General features: G+C 42.1%; 3 protein-coding genes across 12 annotated transcripts in view; 2 read left to right on the forward strand and 1 right to left on the reverse strand.

Annotated features, from left to right (window-relative positions):
- Positions 1-5,003: 5,003 nt before the first annotated feature.
- LOC127008887 (cytochrome b-c1 complex subunit 2, mitochondrial-like) lies at positions 5,004-11,363 on the forward strand. Its single transcript, XM_050881338.1, has 9 exons — positions 5,004-5,168; positions 6,729-6,877; positions 7,502-7,693; positions 8,312-8,531; positions 8,881-9,092; positions 9,747-9,960; positions 10,076-10,187; positions 10,684-10,793; positions 10,914-11,363. The coding sequence occupies exons 1-9, from the start codon at positions 5,124-5,126 to the stop codon at positions 10,995-10,997; spliced, it is 1,338 nt and encodes a 445-aa protein (XP_050737295.1). The 5' UTR covers positions 5,004-5,123; the 3' UTR covers positions 10,998-11,363.
- LOC127008888 (enoyl-CoA hydratase domain-containing protein 3, mitochondrial-like) lies at positions 10,544-18,312 on the reverse strand. 9 transcript variants are annotated; one of them, XM_050881341.1, is made up of 9 exons: positions 16,779-16,989; positions 16,392-16,656; positions 15,506-15,618; positions 14,988-15,117; positions 14,435-14,625; positions 13,533-13,693; positions 13,028-13,142; positions 12,485-12,594; positions 10,544-10,814 (listed from the first exon to the last, which is right to left on the reverse strand). In XM_050881341.1, exons 2-8 carry the CDS (start codon positions 16,425-16,427, stop codon positions 12,486-12,488), a joined length of 855 nt encoding a protein of 284 aa, XP_050737298.1. In that variant the 5' UTR covers positions 16,428-16,656; positions 16,779-16,989; the 3' UTR covers positions 10,544-10,814; position 12,485. The 9 variants fall into 9 exon arrangements, 7 of the variants coding, with proteins under 7 accessions (XP_050737298.1, XP_050737299.1, XP_050737297.1 ...); XR_007761406.1 differs by having other exon boundaries at positions 10,669-10,814; positions 12,420-12,594; XM_050881342.1 differs by having other exon boundaries at positions 10,678-10,823; positions 16,779-16,990.
- The window catches only part of LOC127008885 (filaggrin-2-like), a 44,811-nt gene continuing 43,584 nt past the window's right edge, over positions 17,150-18,376 (forward strand). The window contains exon 1 of one of the 2 annotated variants that reach the window (XM_050881330.1): positions 17,150-17,193. The gene's annotated coding sequence lies outside the window, so the exon portion shown is untranslated. Of the gene's footprint in view, positions 17,194-18,305; positions 18,371-18,376 lie in introns of those variants that run through there. The other variant, XM_050881331.1, reaches the window with a different exon arrangement.

The following is an 18,376-nucleotide window of genomic DNA, read 5'->3' on the forward strand; positions in this document are numbered from 1 at the left end:
CCTCTCCTACTCTCTCCTCCCCTTTCGTACCCTCTCCTACCTTCTCCTCCCCTTTAGTACCCCCTCCTCCCCTTTCGTACCCTCTCCTACTCTCTCCTCCCCTTTCGTCCCCTCTCCTACTCTCTCCTCCCCTTTCGTCCCCTCTCCCCCCCCCTCTCCTCTTTCGTCACCCTAGTCTGTACACAGCACTTGACCTCTCCCAGGGTTCCTCACACTTAGCTTAATTATCCTTTTGTTTTGTTCTATGAATATTTTTGTTGTTTGCTGTGGTGATTTTTTATCCCAATCAAATTGATTTTGAGATCTAACCTTTGAGTGTGTTTTGTTTTAGTCCTCCTGATGGGAACATTAAAGCATGATGCACTCACCTTCAGCCAGGAGGGAAAAAATAAGTCCCCTCCCAAGTTTGGTGCTTGGCTACGGTCTAGCTTTAAACTGGAGGATCGGTAAACTTTGTGTCATGAAAACACTGAAAAAGCACTTATTTGTTCCCACCCGTGGAGAAACTGACTTTTTTTTCTACTTTACTCCCTTGTTATCTCAAAACACATCCCTTGGTGCTCTTCCCCGAGGAGGTCCTGTCAAGGGGGAGGCGTTAAGAAGAGCGGTGCCACTCGCAAACTGACGAGGCGCCACGAGTCGGTTGTCAGAAACCTGGTTAGCCTGGGAAGCCAAAAAGCCAATTTATCCCTTTCAGAAGAAGTGTTTCACCGAGCGAGGCTTGATTTCATTCCTTCATGGCCTCTCTTGGCTCCCTTTCAGCCCCACAAAGTTTGTGCCTCGTATGGATCTCTCTCCTGGCTGTGAATCTTCTCAGGGCGTTTATGAAAGAGTCGGTTGACAGTGATTCTGTGACTTTTGTGTGGACAGCATGAATGGTCAAACAGATGAATATGACTCCGTAACTTCAGCTCTTCCAGTGTGGGAAGGGCCAAAACAGTCCACTCCCGTACGAGTTATAGGAACCTGCGTCCTCTGGTGAATTAGCCACAAGCTGCTGCATCACTGGGGCCTGACATCTTCGGCCCTTTGCTCACTACTCTTCTGACGGCGGCATTGCCTCTGACGATCCAGTATTTCTCCCTGAGGTAAGTAAGCACGTGCTCCCTTCCCCTCGTGACGGCTCCTTATGATCCAGTCTGTGGTGTGGTATTTTCCTGGGAGGATGATCGACTTCCCAGCTGTACCGGGTTTCTGACAACCGTCCTCCGACTCGTAGCATCTCGTCATGGGAGTCTCTTCTTAACGTTCTCCCCCTTGCTCAGTGACAGGACCTCTCCTCTGCACTGCCTGAATAATGGCCAGCTCCTCTACAGTAATGGAAGGATCAGGCTCCTCCTTTTCCTTGTCCTGTTCAACACGTCAGCCTTGACGTGTAATATCCACACAACTGCCTTTCTGAGTTTATGCCAACGGGAGTAATGCCGGAGTAACCTCTTAAGGGGTCGTCCACTTGACTACGGTTGCTTGCTCCCACAAAACCCTTGATTTCCAACTCTCTCATGACCAGTGGCATCAGTACGTAAGAATGCCGGGGCCTTCAGCCACTCTGAATTCCTCTAGAGGCATCGTCTGCAGGATTGGTCTCCGAGTTAACATACCTCCAGTGAGCCTGTTGCCAGCCGTCGCGTATCATTGAGGAGCGGTTGGCTACGAACGTGTGGAAGCGTGCGCTGTCTTTCTTGTGTATCTGAACACGGTCGTGCTGTCGGTCCAGAAGACTGTGCTTTCTATAGGGATCTCTGTCGCACTACTGATTATGTGGTTAACCTTCACGGCCGCTACGGCTGCCAGTAATTCTAGTCTAGGTATGGTGACTGCCTTTAAACGTGAGCCTTGCCGAACAAGAACGAGCAGTGCCCTCGCTGTTACCAACCCTCAGGTGTGTACAAGTCCCGTACCCTCCTTCTCTGGCATCTGAGAAATGGTGTCCCTGACTGCCTCCCCAAAACACTTGGTTGTATGCATCTGTCTAGATGTACTCTATCTAGCTCTGTCATGAATTGTTTACAGTTATTCCTTGCGGTTTGATGGGCTGCGGGGATCGTTTCGTCCCAACCCAGGTTCAACCTACACAAATATACTTGCTAGAGAATGGATATCAAAGTGTTAGAATCGGTGCAGAGGAGGATGACTAAGATGATTTAGGGGTTGAGAAACTTGCCTTACGAGGAAAGACTCAAACAGTTAAACTTGCATTCTCTAGAAAGGCGAAGAGTGCGTGGAGACATGATCGAGGTTTATAAACGGATGAAGGGCTTTAATAAGGGGGATATTCATAAGATTTTGTTGGTAAGAGAACCGGGTAGGACACGAAGTAATGGGTTTAAACTGGATAAATTCAGATTCAACAGGGACATAGGCAAAAATTGGTTTACTAACAGGGTGGTGGATGAGTGGAATAGGCTTAGCAGTCATGTGGTGAGTGCCAATACAATTGTCACATTCAAAAATAGATTAGATAAATTCATGGACAGCGATATTAGGTGGGGTTAGATACACGGGAGCCTAGGTTCAGAGGAGCTGCCTCGTACAGGCCTACCGGCCTCTTGCAGACTCCTGTGTTCTTATGTTCTTAACAGTATAGATTTGGCTTCATAATGCAGACTTCTGGCATTTTGTGATTGTCTTTTGGCTGTTTTCTGGGCCTGAGGAATGTGCTGACACAGTGTGCGCTTCACTTACATTAACATTTTTGTCATATAATTTTTTTTTCTATTTTCCATAAGTCTTTCTTTACTGCACTGCATTCAGGGACCAAAAACAGTATTACCTTGTCTCGAGGCAACACTGTCCCCAGAACATGACCCGTGGGACACTGGTGGACAAAAATATTTCTTTCTGGGAGATTTTGGTGCTTTTAAATAATGGCCCACCTGTTTGTTGCAAAACCCCTTTTTCCCTCCACCCCCCACCCTTAGAAGAGCTCAAGGGCACAAAAAAAGGAAACAATAATAAAAAAAAGACCGCTACTCGCTGCTCCTAAAAAAAGAATCCAAAGAGGTGGCCGAAAGAGAGGTCAACTTCAGGAGGAGAGGTGTCCTGATACCCTCCTCTTGAAAGAGTTCAAGTCGTAGGCAGGAGGAAATACAGATGAAGGAAGATTGTTCCAGAGTTTACCAGCGTGAGGGATGAAAGAGTGAAGATGCTGGTTAACTCTTGCATAAGGGGTTTGGACAGTATAGGGATGAGCATGAGTAGAAAGTTACCAGATTGATGCAAAACACACCAAACTCTACCGGAAAAAAATAATTTGGTCTCACTAATGACCGTCATGATAATAATGGACAATTGATTTGCAGTAAAATTCAGTGTCCAGCAGCAGCAGCAGCGGCAGCAGCAGCACTGCTTCTCTGCCAAGTGTGAAGGAGCTGTCTCTTCTGGGACGCTGGGTGCCGCCCTCTGACCTGACCTGACAAAGCCACACACACTTACCACAAGTCTGTACTCCCATAAGTCATCTATTCTTCCTTACAAGTGAGACATTATTGTTATCTGAGTGAGCAAGGTCATTCTTTGTTATTTTATGCCAGAAGCTGTTGCCTATCATGTGTTTGAAGATAACATAAACTTACGAGAGAGAGAGAGAGAGAGAGAGAGAGAGAGAGAGAGAGAGAGAGAGAGAGAGAGAGAGTTACCTAACCTAACAAAACTGAACAATTAGCATACGTCAGTCCTCGGGAAAATCATATATGCTTCCTTACTCCTGAGACTTCCAATATAACAATGTGAGGTCTTTCTTTGTTGATTTATGCCACAAATTATTGGCTGTCATGTGTTTAACCCGGTGGTGGTGGATCATGTATCTTAATGGTCCCTCTAAGCAAGAAAAATGAGAAAAAATCAGCCCTCACACAAACCATTTCATATCAAAGCATTTGTGATCAGTTTATATATCATCTATTTTGGGTAGTGTGGCGGCTCACATCACTGAGGATCCGAACCGTCGCTTACTAGGCTTTCATAGGAGTTGTGGGCATTTCCAGGGGTAGTTTTGTGACCCTTGTGGTAATTTGACCCTTCCTCTGTACCGTGAACCTAAGAAACTAATTTTTAACAAGGCTTTCATAGGCGTTGTGGGGGGCATTTCCAGGGGTAGTTTTGTGAGCCTTGTGGTAATTTGACCCTTCTGTGCCATAAGCCTAAGAAACTAATTTTTAACAAGTCTTTCGTAGGAGTTGTGGGGGGCATTTCCAGGGGTAGTTTTGTGAGCCTTGTTCTAATTTGACCCTTCTGTGCCGTGAACCTAAGAATTCCAAGTAATACTTAAGGGCCTATGCTTAGCTAAAAGTTGTTAAGTGCAAGGCTTAGTATTATTATTAGAATATTTGTGCATACAGCCCCTGGTAGTGTGACCTTTCTTCTGTACCATGAACCTGAAGAAACACTCATTAGAACCCGACTGACCACCTCTTGGACCTTTAAAAATGGATTATGTGAGAAGCGAGAATGTCTTTTAATACCGACCGTAATGTCCTAGAAGAGGCAGGACCATTGGCAGGACCACAATGTAGGTCACCATCAAGCAAAGTGCCTTCAAGAATGGTCTCTCAGCAGCCTTGGTCACCCTTCCCCACTCTCTAAAAATCATGATAGGTTAGGTTAGGTCTAAATTATCACCTTTTTGCATATACGTTCATGTGGTATAATCGGTATAGTGGATATATTTGACTATACTAAGATATCACCTTCAGCAGCCATGTTTTGACCTCCCCACCCTCTAAAAGGCGCCATAAATAGACCACACACTATATTATTGCCTTTTTCTATATAATTTCATGTGTTATTCTCGGTAAAGTGGATATTTATGACTATTATCTCCAAGACGCATTGCTCTGCTCTGTTCCCGTACCGGCCATGTTGAGGTCTTATGGGCAACGATGCCAGATTATCACATATCATATTTACCGGCTTTCTGAGACTTAACTATCACCATAAGACATCAAGAATTAAAGATTGTATCGATAACTATAAATAAATCTAGGTATTTGGGCTCAGGAGACAGTTTTTGGGGTGTAAATAGGTAAAATAAGAGTCTGCGCACGACCATCTGGCAACGTTGGTCTCCTCTCAGCTGGTCCGGGCCGTGACGCAACCTCGGGGCACGACACAAAACACTCGAAATGGCCTCAAAACTCAGCACCCCCGGCCTCCTCAAGCACCTGGCCGTGAGTATATGCATCTAGGATTCTTTTGGGATTAACGTGAGTAATTGGAAGGCTGTGGATTGGGAGGAAATAAGGATAAAAGGAGGGAAAAGTTGAGGGGTGGATGACCGGCTGGACCCCCTATGCTTATGTTCAGTTGATTTGTCTTCCTATTTGTCTTGGTTTGCCTTCCTTTGGCTTCCCTAGAGTGGAGGTGATGGTTAAAGAAGGTGAAGAAGGACATGGGGGTGGGTAATACAGTAGTGATAAGGGAAGGACATTGACCGGCTCGACTAGACAGATTTTAACACGGATTTCATGGACTAAACTGTTTCTTGCTGACCTATTTGACCTATTTACCTATAATAGCACCCAACTTTTTTTTTGCTTTAAGTCGCAGGAATTTTACCGACTCAGCTTTATATTTTGGTCCATTTGAAGGTGTTTCTCTACAATGACACCCAACTCATTGGTGGTTGACAGTTTATTGTCTTGTGGTAGATGTTAATGTGCTGCTCGCCACTTTCTGTTATTTTACTTCGTATATTGCTCATTTCTACAACAAGAATGTATTCCCTATCCTTAAATTTACTGTTGCCGAGTTTTGCAAGTTGCCAGTTGAGTGTTTTGCCATCCGAGGGAACTCTCCAACTAACTCTCACAGTGTCCACCTTTAACCCGGTAGCAGCGGGGATCATGTTTTTTAATGGTCCCTCTAAGCGAGAAAAATCTGAAAAAATCATCACACAAACCATTTCAAAATATGTAACAAAGCAAATGTGATCAGTTTATGCATCATCTATTTTGGGGGGTATATACCATGGCACAAATTTGGCCTGTCGCTGCTACCAGGTTAAAAGTAGCGGATTATCTTATCAGCGATAGGTTACAAGCTGAGCGGCATTAGTTTACCATCAGGTAGGTTTATACAAGGTTCTTTTAGTTTGCTGTGTGGCAGGGAATGAGTTCTTAGTGGCCTGCTCTAGTTATTAATCTCAGCAGCAATAGTTTACTATCCTTGGCAGCAATAGGGTACTCCCTTTAGTTGGTAGTTTACTTTCTAAGTTGCAGTAAGTTGCTCTCAGATAGGTTTACTCAGGGTTTATTTAATGTGGTGTTACAGTGAGGGTCGCTTAGATCAAAAATTGTTGTAACTTAAAAACTACTAATTTTCAGACATTGAAGCTCAAATTCATTCAGAATGCACAAACACCTATTCAAAACTAAAGTGTGAGGAGAAACAAATATATTTGTTTGTTTTCTTAATCTTACCTACTATTTATCTACTTATTTTATATTTACTCATTATTTATATTAAATTCTGTCATAGTTTGAGTCTTAGAAATTGAAACATCCCATGGATATCAAATATAATTGAAGAAGTTCTTGGCATTTTAAAATTTTGAGATGGGTTTACTCCTACTATTGAGAGGCACCCAAAGCAATCATTCTGCTTACAAGGCAGTAGCTATATTCCCTTATATAGTGGGATTGTAAGTAAACCCAGTAAGTGAAGTAATGTTATCTTTCAGTGTCATCTGTAGCAGCAGTGGTCATGAATAACAAATTGTGATTTTACAGAAGCGGGGCTATGGAGCTCAGGCTGCCGCCCAGCAGACTTCCTACACCCTGCCACAGAAAGAGCCGCAGGTGACCACTCTGCCCTCGGGTGCTGTGGTGGCCTCCCTCGAGAACAACAGCCCAATCTCCAGGGTGGCTGTGCTCTACAAGTAAGTTCAGAAATATCAACTTTCATTGTTTTCTGCCTTTTATCTTTACAATCTATAAGTCTGGAGGGTTGTGTGCTCTGATAGTAAGAATGTTAGTGATGAAAACTTGAGAAAAGTAAATTTATCTTGGTTACTGATTAAAGGGACTGAGAGGAGAGCAGAAATAGTGTGAATCCATTACATTGAATCCTCCGATGATCATACCTCGGTTAACGAGTGCCTCACTCTGCAAGCGTTTTGATTTACGAGAAAAAAAAAAAAAATAAATAAATAAAAATGCCTTGGCTAATGAGTGGTGACTTGGTGTATAAGCATCCTGTTTGTACAAGTTAAAGATGCGAGCCTGGGTTCCCTATGTTCACCGTAAGACAAGAGCACTCAGAGCAGAAAGCAGTGGGAATGGGGTCTCAGTCCTCGTACACTTGCAGAAGTAGCACCCGTGAGCTCATGTTTGTGCTCTAGTGTGCGATCGTGGTGTTTTCAATACTATAGTGTTTGTTCATTTTGGTTTATGACTTTCTTGGTTTGTGAGCAAAATTCTGGAACAAATTATGCTCGTAAACCAAGGTATGACTATAGTTCATCAAATTATTTCCTTCAGTTAAGAACTAATCTCAACCCCAGGGCTGGGTCACGCTATGAAGCTCCAAGCCAGCAAGGAGCCTCCCACATCCTGCGTTCATGCACTGGCCTTGCCACGAGCAACACCACCGCCTTCGCCATCACCCGCTCAGTCCAGCAGATCGGTGGCTCTCTTGAGGCTGAAGGAGGACGAGACCATATCCTCTACAGCCTGGAGGTTATCAGGGACAACCTGTAAGTGCTTCTTTCTTTCCCTGGAGTGTAATGTCTCTAGTTATTTATATTCTTTTCAGGGTTGTAGGAGTCATAGTTATGGAGAAATCAGTTCCATCATTTAGTGTGCATACACACACACTGGGATGCACACAGAATTATGGCATTGCAAGAATAATTATGCTCCACTCCCTCTGCAGTCACACATTGTTGGCCATTTTGATCAAGTGATGGCTTTATGGTTGAGCTGAGCCCATAAAACAAACTCATTTTACAAAAAACATTACACATTTTTTTTTTTTTTTTTTTTTTTTTTTTAATGTACTAATTTTATGAGAAGCACAGCAAGACTCCATTTGAAATTGCAAGCTGTTACTTGCTAGGTGTTGGGGGTGTGCTTAAGTTGTCAAAACTATACAGTGGTATGTTACATCACTAGTGCAGTAGTGTCAGCAAAACTAAAAGGAATGCATTCCCTGCCTAATTAACATTTCCTAATTCAAGATTTTAAGCTTTATAGTAGTTCAGATTGAATTTTATGTGGGGCTTCATTCATATTAACTATTCACTCCAAACCACAATTATTAATAAAAAGACTAAGCTTAGAATTATGAACTGTGAGTTGCTGGTATGATGCAGGGACTCTGGCTTGGAGCTGCTGGGTGAGGTGGCCACCCGCCCATCCTTCAAGCCTTGGGAGTTGCAGGACAACATGTCTCGTGTCAAGGTAGAGCTGGCCATGAGGGATCCCTCCGCCCTGGCCCTGGACATGCTGCACAAGGCTGCCTTCCGCGAGACTGGGCTCGGAAACTCCATCTTTATTGCAAACCACAACATTGGCAAGATCTCCCAATCACTGGTAGCTATTACGGCATTTCTGTATTAAGTGTCAAGTTTTCAGTATGTATATTCTTCAGCAAAATAATGTGCAGTCATCATACTTAAATACTTATCCAGTAGGGAGAGAAAGTTAATATGTTCACCTCTTGTCTAAGTTTTTTTTTTTTTTTTTTTTTTTGTGTGTGTGTGTGTGTGTGTGTGCGCACCTCTGGTGCCACCTTGGCAAAAGGGTATCCTTGCCTCCAGTTGTCTGAGCCTCATCAATTTCAGCTTTTCCTTGGGATTCTAAGTCAAAGTATACAGATTGGCAGGTATGTTGTCATGTATCTAGCTTCATGCTCTGTATTTCTTTTACTGCCAACGCTCAGATGCAGGACTATGTCGCCCAAACCCATCTGGCTGACCGCATGGCAGTGGTTGGTCTTGGAGTGGATCATGAGGCTCTTATTAGCTATGCCAAGGGTCTAGGGGTGGCTGGAAGGGATGGACCAGCTGGAGCCTCGACCTTCGGAGGTGGAGAGATCCGTCAGGACACTGGGGCACCAGTCTCAGTTGTTGCTGTGGCCGGCCCAGGTGCCAGGTGAGTGGCTGCTTGAATCTTTTAAACATTTTGTTCATATTCATGTACAAATAATATTCAGTATCGCTAGTAAGGATTGAAGATTTATTCTAAAGAAATTGCAGAAGTATTAAAATCAGAAATACAATAAAACAAAGATGAATGTACATCCTTCCTGCTGACTCTCAACAAATTACATATCTCATCATACGTATTCTTTTGGGTAACTGGGATGCATCGGCCCCGATAGATTTTTTCGCTCACTGCAAGCGTTTAGCAATGAAAGAGTTAGAGGCAGTAACTTACCTTCCCGAGTATATATAACCTTCCACACACACACTGCAGGGGCAACAGAGGAGGCAAAGTGTATGTCTTCCATTCACCGTGCACTTCCCACAAAGCTGTTTGCCTGTTTTTTTATTTGTAGTGTGATCAGCATGGGTGAGTTGGAGGGCTCCAGCCCCCTCAAAAAATGCCCATTACAACAATATCTATGACCAGTTTCAAGTTTGACTGTATCTTAAAAGTTGTTTGTTGGTTAGTACATCTAGTCATCAATCTGAAATCTAGGCCAGGGCAATGACTGTACTTGAACTTGTTCTTCTAGTTTGTTTATTTTTTCCACTTTTTTAAGTATTGAAAGTGAAAAGTTTGGTTGTTTTGTCATTTCTGCAGCGTGGGCAGCAGTGATGCAGCAGCGCTGGCTGTGGCCCAGCATATCCTTGGGGTGGGTCCCAGTGTCAAGTATGGAAGTGGTGCCACCAGCGTTCTTGGTAAGGCAGTGGCTGCTTCAGGGGGTGTCGGTATGGCCACTGCTATCAACATCAACTACAGTGATACTGGCCTCTTTGGGTACTTCGTGGTGGCTGATTCAGCATCAGCTGATAAGGTAAGCTGGGTTAACCATAAAGAAGGAGTTAAGTATATGTCAAAATGTGACGTGCTACTATTGCAAAGCTGTCACCTGTTAATGCATTGCGCTAACATCTATATGTTTTTCTCAGGTGGTGAGTGCTGCCCATGCTGCTGTAAAGGGGCTGAAGGTTACTGCTGCAGATGTGGCCAAAGGAAAGGCTGGTGCCAAGGCTGCCATCACCATGGCTTTAGAATCAGGAGGTAAGAGGATAACTCACTTCAGTAAATTGCAGATGGATGGAGTACTAGAATTATTGTATTGCATACCACTTCTTTGAAGATAGATATAATAGGTTGAATCAGTTCCTTGGTAGTATAGATCAGAAGTATGGAGTAAAGTTTGTGAATTCAGATGAGCAGTCTATATTTTCATGTCGGTCAAGACTGCTGTACTGCCAATAATTCTTTATCATGGACAGTTATTCTACATCTCTTCATTTTCTTATATATGTAAATCTGCAACAAAATATATAACATTTGTGTTTTCTCTATATTGTAAGCTCTGAAGTATATTCCATGCTTGTTTGGGGTTCTAGTATATCTTGAAATGAGGCAAGTTTTGTGTTTTCAAATTATTTTCATTGGACTACATCATGCCCCTGTTGGGTGAGGTCACTGATGGTAAATGCTTTTGGCTTTTATGTGTGACCAAAACTCCAAAGATGTTACTAATTGTAACAATTTCTGATGTCTGCAGAAGAGTGTGTAACTGACATGGGGCTCCAGGCACTGTTGTTGGGCAAGTACAATGACGCTGCTGCTGCTGCTGCTGCCATTGATGCTGTGACACCCTCTGCTGTGGAAGCTGTGAGTTCACCTTTGTGGAACCTGGAAAGACTGAATTTTTTACTTAATACTCTCAGATACAAATTTAGAATTATTGGCAATCTGATAAAAATATTGAACCATTTTCCTTTTATTTTGCAGGCTCTGAAGAAAGTCTCCAGTGGAAAGTTGAGTATGAGTGCACTGGGGAGTGTGGCCAATATCCCCTACCTGGACCAGCTATAGGACATCGACACACTATTTCTTCACTAGTTGTTTTCCACAAATTCATAAAATGTCTGGTAGAAATGAATGTTACTTTCAGGTTGTGTTAATCGAATGAAAAAGTATCCTTAAAAACTAATGAGAACTGAACATGTAATATATTGAACCTGTACCATGTCATTTAAAGTAACTAATTTTTGTGACATCCCCTGCCCTGCTGACAAGGGAAACAGGGTGTTGTAATTACTATGACAACATCTAGGGCTACCACTGGGAAAGTTTGTGTACATAATCTTCTGGGCAGTCTTCAGAAGCTGTAGATATTTATGTTAAATGACAAAATATATGTATGTTCCCAATTCCTCTGGAGTTAAATTTATTTAAGAATTCTACTTTTCTTTTCATTCGTGATGCTTACAGGCTGTTCTTTTAACCCGTGGGCTTCGGCTATGGGAAAGCTGAGAAGTGGCCGAGAAACGGCAACATTACACTGCATTTTGAGGCTAAGAAAAGAGCATGGAACGTATATCAGAGTACTCCTATCGTAACCATAAAGCCGTTAAAAATATTTACTTATACTCCATTCTTTTTGGGTGGTGGTTGTTACAAAATAAACAGTCTCGTGAGACGTGGCATCTAGGCGAGCGTCGCTTGTTTACTTTAGAGAATTTGACAAGTGATTACTGTATGGATAGCTAATTTAGCTAATTCAGTCTGCCATGACCTTACAGCACCACCTATGACAAATAAGCCCACCTCAAGATCAATCACCCACCACAATGACCCAGTTCATGCATGGTGGGTTGCTCCATGCCACCACCGCCTACAATAAGCTCGAATTAGGCGTTTTGAGCCGAGCCCAAAACTGGGTCCGCTGTTTCAGCGGACCGACTCACTGGAGCCCAAAAATGGGTCCACCGCCGCTGCTGGGTTAATATGCTGTGGTTTGAGGTGCACAGTCTGGAGCAATATTAAGAAAATCAATAAATGAACTATAAATTTATCAACTAAATTTGTTAAAATGAAAATTAAAAACCTGTAGTTAAGAAAATGCATCTGGTATGTGAATCAGATTAATATAAGAAACTAGTGCCAGGTGGCTGGAAAAAGACTACTCATCACTGTCCACAAGAAAACAAACACAAATGAAGGATTATAAAGAAATATAGAATTATTCACTTTTCAGATTTACATACCCACAAGTGTATGTGAAGATACATAGGCGAAAATAATTTAAGGACCGAGTAGCACTACTGACCAGATGATTGATAAAAGTAAGTTGGTAATATAAGATTCTCTGATCACTGTAAATTACACAAGTGAGGAATGGAATGCCAGGCTTGAGATTATCATATTTACCATTAAAGAAATAGTGTAAAATACTGATGGTTAACTACACAAAGTAATGCATTTTGGCAAGATCTAAAAAAGCTACTAACTTACTCTGCAACTATGAAGTCTCCCTGAAACTGTTGTTATATTCTGAGGTATCCTGCCTAAAATATTACTTCAATCATCCAAGTGAGTCCAGCTTGGAGTTCGCTTTCCTATAAAACTGCTGATTCCTTCTTGTCCATCCTTCATGTTGATGTTTTGCACCATCAGCTCTCCCCCTTCTCTGTGTAAGTCATAAGAATATTACTATCTGAACAAATGGCAACAGACCTGAATCAAAATAAATCATAAGGACTTCAAATGGCAAAGTAAATTTTGTTCAAGAGGTGGCCTTACTCTCCTCTTTCAATACTGTGCTATACAAAATAGGAAACAAATTCACCAATTCTGTTCAGTGCAAAGCAATTTTCCCTTCTCAGTTGCTACTAGAAGCTTCTTAGCAGAGCACAAAAGTAATTATATTATTGTTGAAGTTACTACTAGGTTTCTGTAAAGTGCAAAGTATTTTTCTTTATTCTTACTCAACAAGAAAGTCTCCAGTTTAGTAATTTCTCAGATCCCTTTCAGTTGCTACTATATTTATTAAGCTCTGCTAAAGGCTTGAACCAAAACAATTAGTTTAGAAAACATTACACTCTAACAATACTTTTCCTTACCTGTATGCCTCCTCTATTCCCATTTCCATCTGTCTGTACATAAACTTCTTTCCAAGGGCAATGACAGATTTACTCTTGTGGAGCACAGCATCAACAACTTTTTGAACTTCTGCATCTGTGCAGGGGAGAAACCAAAGGAAGCAATGACTTCATCTTGTGAAGAGAAAGATTTGATATTTTTTTTAATGAACAAAATGGGATGGTGTGAATAACAGAGGAGCACAAAAGATGAGGGAGAACACTGGGAAATGCCTCTGTCCTGCAATGAACTTGTAATGGCTGAAGATGATGGTTATAATGATGAGGTCAGGATATGAAGAAACAGAATGGCGAGTGTCTAGAATGTGTGTGAGATAGATAGGAAGATTGTAGAGGGGTAGGAGAAATATATCAACAGAAAACTGGAAACTTCTGACACAGCCAATCAGAGAAAGCATCGCATCAGAGCAATATATAAACAAGTAATTAACCATGTTGAGCACCTTTATAGATAAAAATTACATACCTAGCTCCTCTTCAGGAACGATCTTTGATACCAAGCCAGCTCGTTGGGCTTCCTGTGCCGTGATGGGGAGTCCTGTGAGCAGCATGTGAGCAGAAACTTTTCTTGGAACACACCTCACAAGGGGAATACCGGGAGTGGAGCAAAATATACCCACACTTGCCCTAAGGATAACAAATACTTAAGTTGTAGTGTCTTTCTCTCTTCATATGGATAAAAGAGGAAAGAAAGGTCCTTTGACAGAGGACTCAAACAGATTTCCTTATAATGAAGGCCTATAATTAAAAATGTGATGTAGTACAATATAGATGAATGTTACCATCGTATTTCAAGTTTCCAACTGAAGTGAGTACAAGTCAGGTAGAATAAACAGCTTGGTGCTAAAATGTCACAAGTCTGCGCCTTCCCACTAGCAAATTTCTGGTGATAGACTGGATGCTCTCATTACCTTGGAGTGTATATATTACCTTTATTTTTCTGGTCTTCAGAAAGTTTGATTCTATAATAGACTGACAATGGCAATCACATCACTACCTTACTATTCTCAAACTTCAGTGTAAATAACTTCACCATCATTATCATCAAAAACTAACTTCTTAAATATGATTTTTAACTCAAATCCAACCCTGTTTATCCTACATCCCTAGCATTTCTTTAGCAACTCATAGCATCCCAGCTCACACAACAACCAAACTACACAAACTACAATCCAACTCAGCTGAACTCGATCTAATTTTATCTAATTTACTGAACTTTAACCCAACTTTATTTTGATCAAAGAAAATTCATGTAAAACTATTATATTTGAAGCAGCATCAAAAGGAAGGGATGCACAGTAGAGGTCACTTAAGCCCACAAGATGATTTATATCCTATATAGTATATTAACCATTAAGGTATAACTACCCAGGTGTTGAGAAGGATGATGTTTCACTGGCAATAACAATATCACAGGAAGCAACCAGCTGGCAGCCAGCGGCAGCTGCCACGCCATTAACTTTGGCCACTACCGGCACAGGCAGGCGTTGCAGGCCCAGCATCAGGTGCGTGCACTCCTCAAACACCTTCAGGTGGTATGATCTTCCTTCTTTATCAGTCTGAAAATAAAATTACTGTATATGCACTTGTATAAAGTGGTTTTTATGGTAACGAAGGCAGCTCGAGGGCAAAAACAAAAAAAAAAGTGCTAGGTGTTGCCCTCACAAATTGGACAGCAAGGACACGGAGGATGTGGATCATGCAGTTAGTTAAAATAATATCGATAGAAGATAAATAGAGGCAACACTAGCATTATTTAAAAGGTAGAAGACTGTCAATAAGAGGATAGATGTTTGTGAAACAAAATGCTTTTGACTCAGCTCTGTTCAAAAAGTTAATTTATTCTTAAGTTTTGGTATCTGAGATGCAAATGCTCTTAATAAATTTGTAAGAAGGATAATAGCAAATGAATAATACTTACAAGTTCTTTTAGGTTGTGTCCAGCAGAGAAAACCTTTCCTTGTGCTTCTATTGTGATGCAGCGGAGTGATGGATCTTCTCGGCTCACAGCCTCCTGCAGCTCCTTCAACATTTGTAGAGAGAGGGCATTTCTGAAACATTATTTGACTGTTTAGTACCGTAGCCTCACCAAATAGCAGGCTGGCCAAAGACTCATTCACAACCTGCTTTCCAAAATCCACTGGGCACCATCGTCATCGTAATGACTCGTGAGCAAAGACTATCAAGCATGACGCATAATCAAAATGTATATAGTAATTTCTTTAGTTTAAAAGTTTGATGAGCTTCATAAACACCAGATGCCACAATATATTGGCAAGTAAACCTATCTATGGTCAGGATATTTGAATTTTGCAAGTGACCTTTAATGAAATACCAATTTTTTTTTAATATTGACATAAGGACACTGACATAATTTAACATAAGGTTCACACATATTTACAATTTTCAAAAACAGAAACAGAGGTGATGTTTACAAACCTTGTTTTGGGATTAGCCAAAGTAATGCTGCGGACACCATTCTCCTGAGACACCTGGAGGAGGGAGGGTCTGGCAGGAGTCTGTGAGAACAGTCTGTTGGCCAGCACTGGCTTCTGAAATAAAATAGTGACATTTTCTTAAAATCAGGATAGTCATTTTTCAACCACTTTCTGGCATTTCATTGTTAGTTACAAAATTATTCAGCATTTACCAAAGAGAATGCCCTCAAAGAGAGTATTGAGACACCTCTTTAACCAAATGTGATAAGTCTTTGAAACATTTCCGCTGTCTTCTTTGAGGGAGCAGAGCTTTGGCAGGCTTTTTATATACAGTCAGTAAAAAAAGTATTGAACACCCATGGGTTGACTGAATAAAATTTGAGTGCTGTGTTGATAGGTCTGCATCACAGATGGAAAGGGTTAAAGGCCCCTCTAAGCGAGAAAATGAGAAAAAATCATCACTCATGCAAACCATTTCATAATATATATCAATTTATTTGTGATCAGTTTATGCATCATCTATTTTTGGGGGGCTTGCAACACGGCAAAAATTTGGCCTGTCGCTGGTACACGGCAAAGCCACAAATTTGGTCCGTTGCTGCTACCAGGTTAAGCTCATGGTACAGAGGAAGGGTCACACTACCACCAGGGTCATAAGACTACCCCTGGAAATGACCCAAACTCCTAGGAAAGCCTTGTCAAATATATGAACTTGGGCGACGAAATATGAACCCAATATGAACCTAAGAACCTCACACCTACCCATGGCCCTAGAGGACAGCAGGCAGGGGGAAACATTATGGAGGGAAGCAACTCGTTAATCTTCTCTTAAACATTGCAAATTAGTCTGAAAAGTTAAATTACCAACCTAAGGACCTCATACCTACCCAGGACCTCCTAGTTAACAGGCGGGGAGCAAACATAGTGGAGGAGGCAACCGGTGCACACCCCTTACTAATGTCCCTCTTGTGCCCCTCAGAAAGCTTGACGAGGGGGTGATGAGGGCTTAAGCTGATGGCCAGACTTTGTTCTCCACGTTTTACTCCTTTTCCACTAATTCTTTTACGTCCACAGGCACTCACAGGGTCATAGAAACGAGGTAGACAGCAGCCACTCTGTCACATCAGCTGATTGTAGGGTTGCCAAAGTCTTCTGTTAAGTAGAGTTAAAAGTTAGATAAGAGTAGTAAAAATCTGTAAAATATCCATCATTTCACACATACATAAATAAGGATTGACTGATAAGATACAGGCCTCCTATTTCCATATCCTTACTTGTATATCCTTTTAATTTAACCTGAAATAAAACTTTCAGTTCAGTAGAAGTTACCAATACTGAGAGAATTAGTTTATAATCTTCAAGAGTTAAAAAGAACCCTTGATAAGTAAGTGTTAGTGTGTATTCCATGTTAACTTTCTCAGTACTCTCTTATCAGTAATGTAACAATCCCTTCTAATCTGCCTCCTCTCAGCTGATCCTCCACCATGCACAGCTGAGAGGAGGAAAGAGCCAATAAGGAGACAGGGAGTGGTTTTAACGTCATATAACGTCATCAAGTCCCCAGCCAGTCAGCAAGGTGCCTCCTGGTCGCCATGGCAACTACAGGTGTTCAGCGTGAGGCGTGGAGACCTGTGTGGCGTCAGTAGTGTTAGTTAATACACCGTCCCTCCATGAAGACACCTCGGCTCTGTAAATTCTCCTGCCAGCATCATATTTCTGGCCCCAAGCATCCCCTGTGGAGCTAAATAAGTGTGGTTGTCATTGGTGGTTGGGTGGAGGAGGGCAGGGAAGGAACAGGTGTGGTAGTGTGAAGATCCTGAGAGCAAAATTTAACCTTTACTTCTCTGGAGCAACACAGGGATTTGTTTGGTTGTATGTTTATTTACTCTCATGTGCTATAGAGTTATCCTCATTATCTCACAAAATGTTAACCTGATAGATCCATTTATTACAATAGGAACGGTCAATAGTCATGATTCATAAGTTTCCTATGAATCATCTTACACGCCCATCAGTGCAAGTCATCCCCCGTAACAAAAATTAATGCAGTTCTGGAGTTTCGAGATTAATATATTGTGTTGCACAGTATAAATATTGCTTCCAGACGTAGTATTGATAGTATTGAGCGTGTTTCAGTCAGGCCACAGGAAATACCAGGAACAGACTGGCATCCCATTGACTCGCGGGGACCCACAAACACTACCGAGATGATATGTTAATTTATTTATTTATGCAAAGCTGACCCACGTGGAACATTTCCCGTGGCCCATTAACCTTAAACTTCTGTCATAATTAGACCGTACAGCGAAAGTTTTGAGTGACTAAAAAGTATAGAAGATAAGCTATCAATCATTTGCTAAAACAAAACCGTCTCGCTTGATTTTGGTGCCGCTGATGTGAAAGTTTTGCCGCGACACGTACTTGAGGACGGATGGCTAATTTGGGGTGGCAGGGAAGAAGGGAGAGAGTGAGCTGAGCGTTAAGCCTCCGTCTAGGGTGAGAGTTTGTAGAGTGAGATGCCCCGGGGAAGGTCACTGGGGTGGCTGGGCGGTGGAGTGCCTCGCAGGTGCATGGGACTAACAAGAAGAGGAGAAAGGAAAAGAGCAAAAGGGAAAAGGGAAAAAGGGGAGGAGGAGAGAAGGAAGAGGGAAAGAGAAAGAGTAAAGTGTAAAGAAAAGAAAGAGGGAATAACCGCGGTCCTTCCAGCACGCGATACCTTGCTTGAATGATAAATAAACGCGTCTTGCTGATCCCACCACGCCTGCTGAAGCATTAAGCGTAAGCCTCAGTCTGAGGTGAGAGTTTGTAGAGTGAGGTGCCCCGGGGAAGGTCACTGGGGCGGGCTGGGTGGAGGAGTGCCTGGCAGGTGCAT

The sequence above is a fragment of the Eriocheir sinensis genome, chromosome 39, assembly GCF_024679095.1.
Source record: "Eriocheir sinensis breed Jianghai 21 chromosome 39, ASM2467909v1, whole genome shotgun sequence".
NCBI lineage: Eukaryota > Metazoa > Arthropoda > Malacostraca > Decapoda > Varunidae > Eriocheir > Eriocheir sinensis.

Excerpts from the sequence above, each read along its gene's own strand:
- LOC127008887 (XM_050881338.1), top strand. The coding sequence starts at position 5,124 with ATGGCCTCAAAACTCAGCACCCCCGGCCTCCTCAAGCACCTGGCC. Across the intron at positions 6,878-7,501 it reads AGGGTGGCTGTGCTCTACAA|GGCTGGGTCACGCTATGAAG; the intron begins GTAAGTTCAGAA and ends TCTCAACCCCAG. Across the intron at positions 9,093-9,746 it reads GTGGCCGGCCCAGGTGCCAG|CGTGGGCAGCAGTGATGCAG; the intron begins GTGAGTGGCTGC and ends TCATTTCTGCAG.
- LOC127008888 (XM_050881341.1), bottom strand. The coding sequence starts at position 16,427 with ATGTTTGCTCCCCGCCTGTTAACTAGGAGGTCCTGG. Across the intron at positions 14,626-14,987 it reads GACACAACCTAAAAGAACTT|ACTGATAAAGAAGGAAGATC; the intron begins GTAAGTATTATT and ends TTTTATTTTCAG. Across the intron at positions 13,694-14,434 it reads TCATCCTTCTCAACACCTGG|GGCAAGTGTGGGTATATTTT; the intron begins GTAGTTATACCT and ends TGTTATCCTTAG.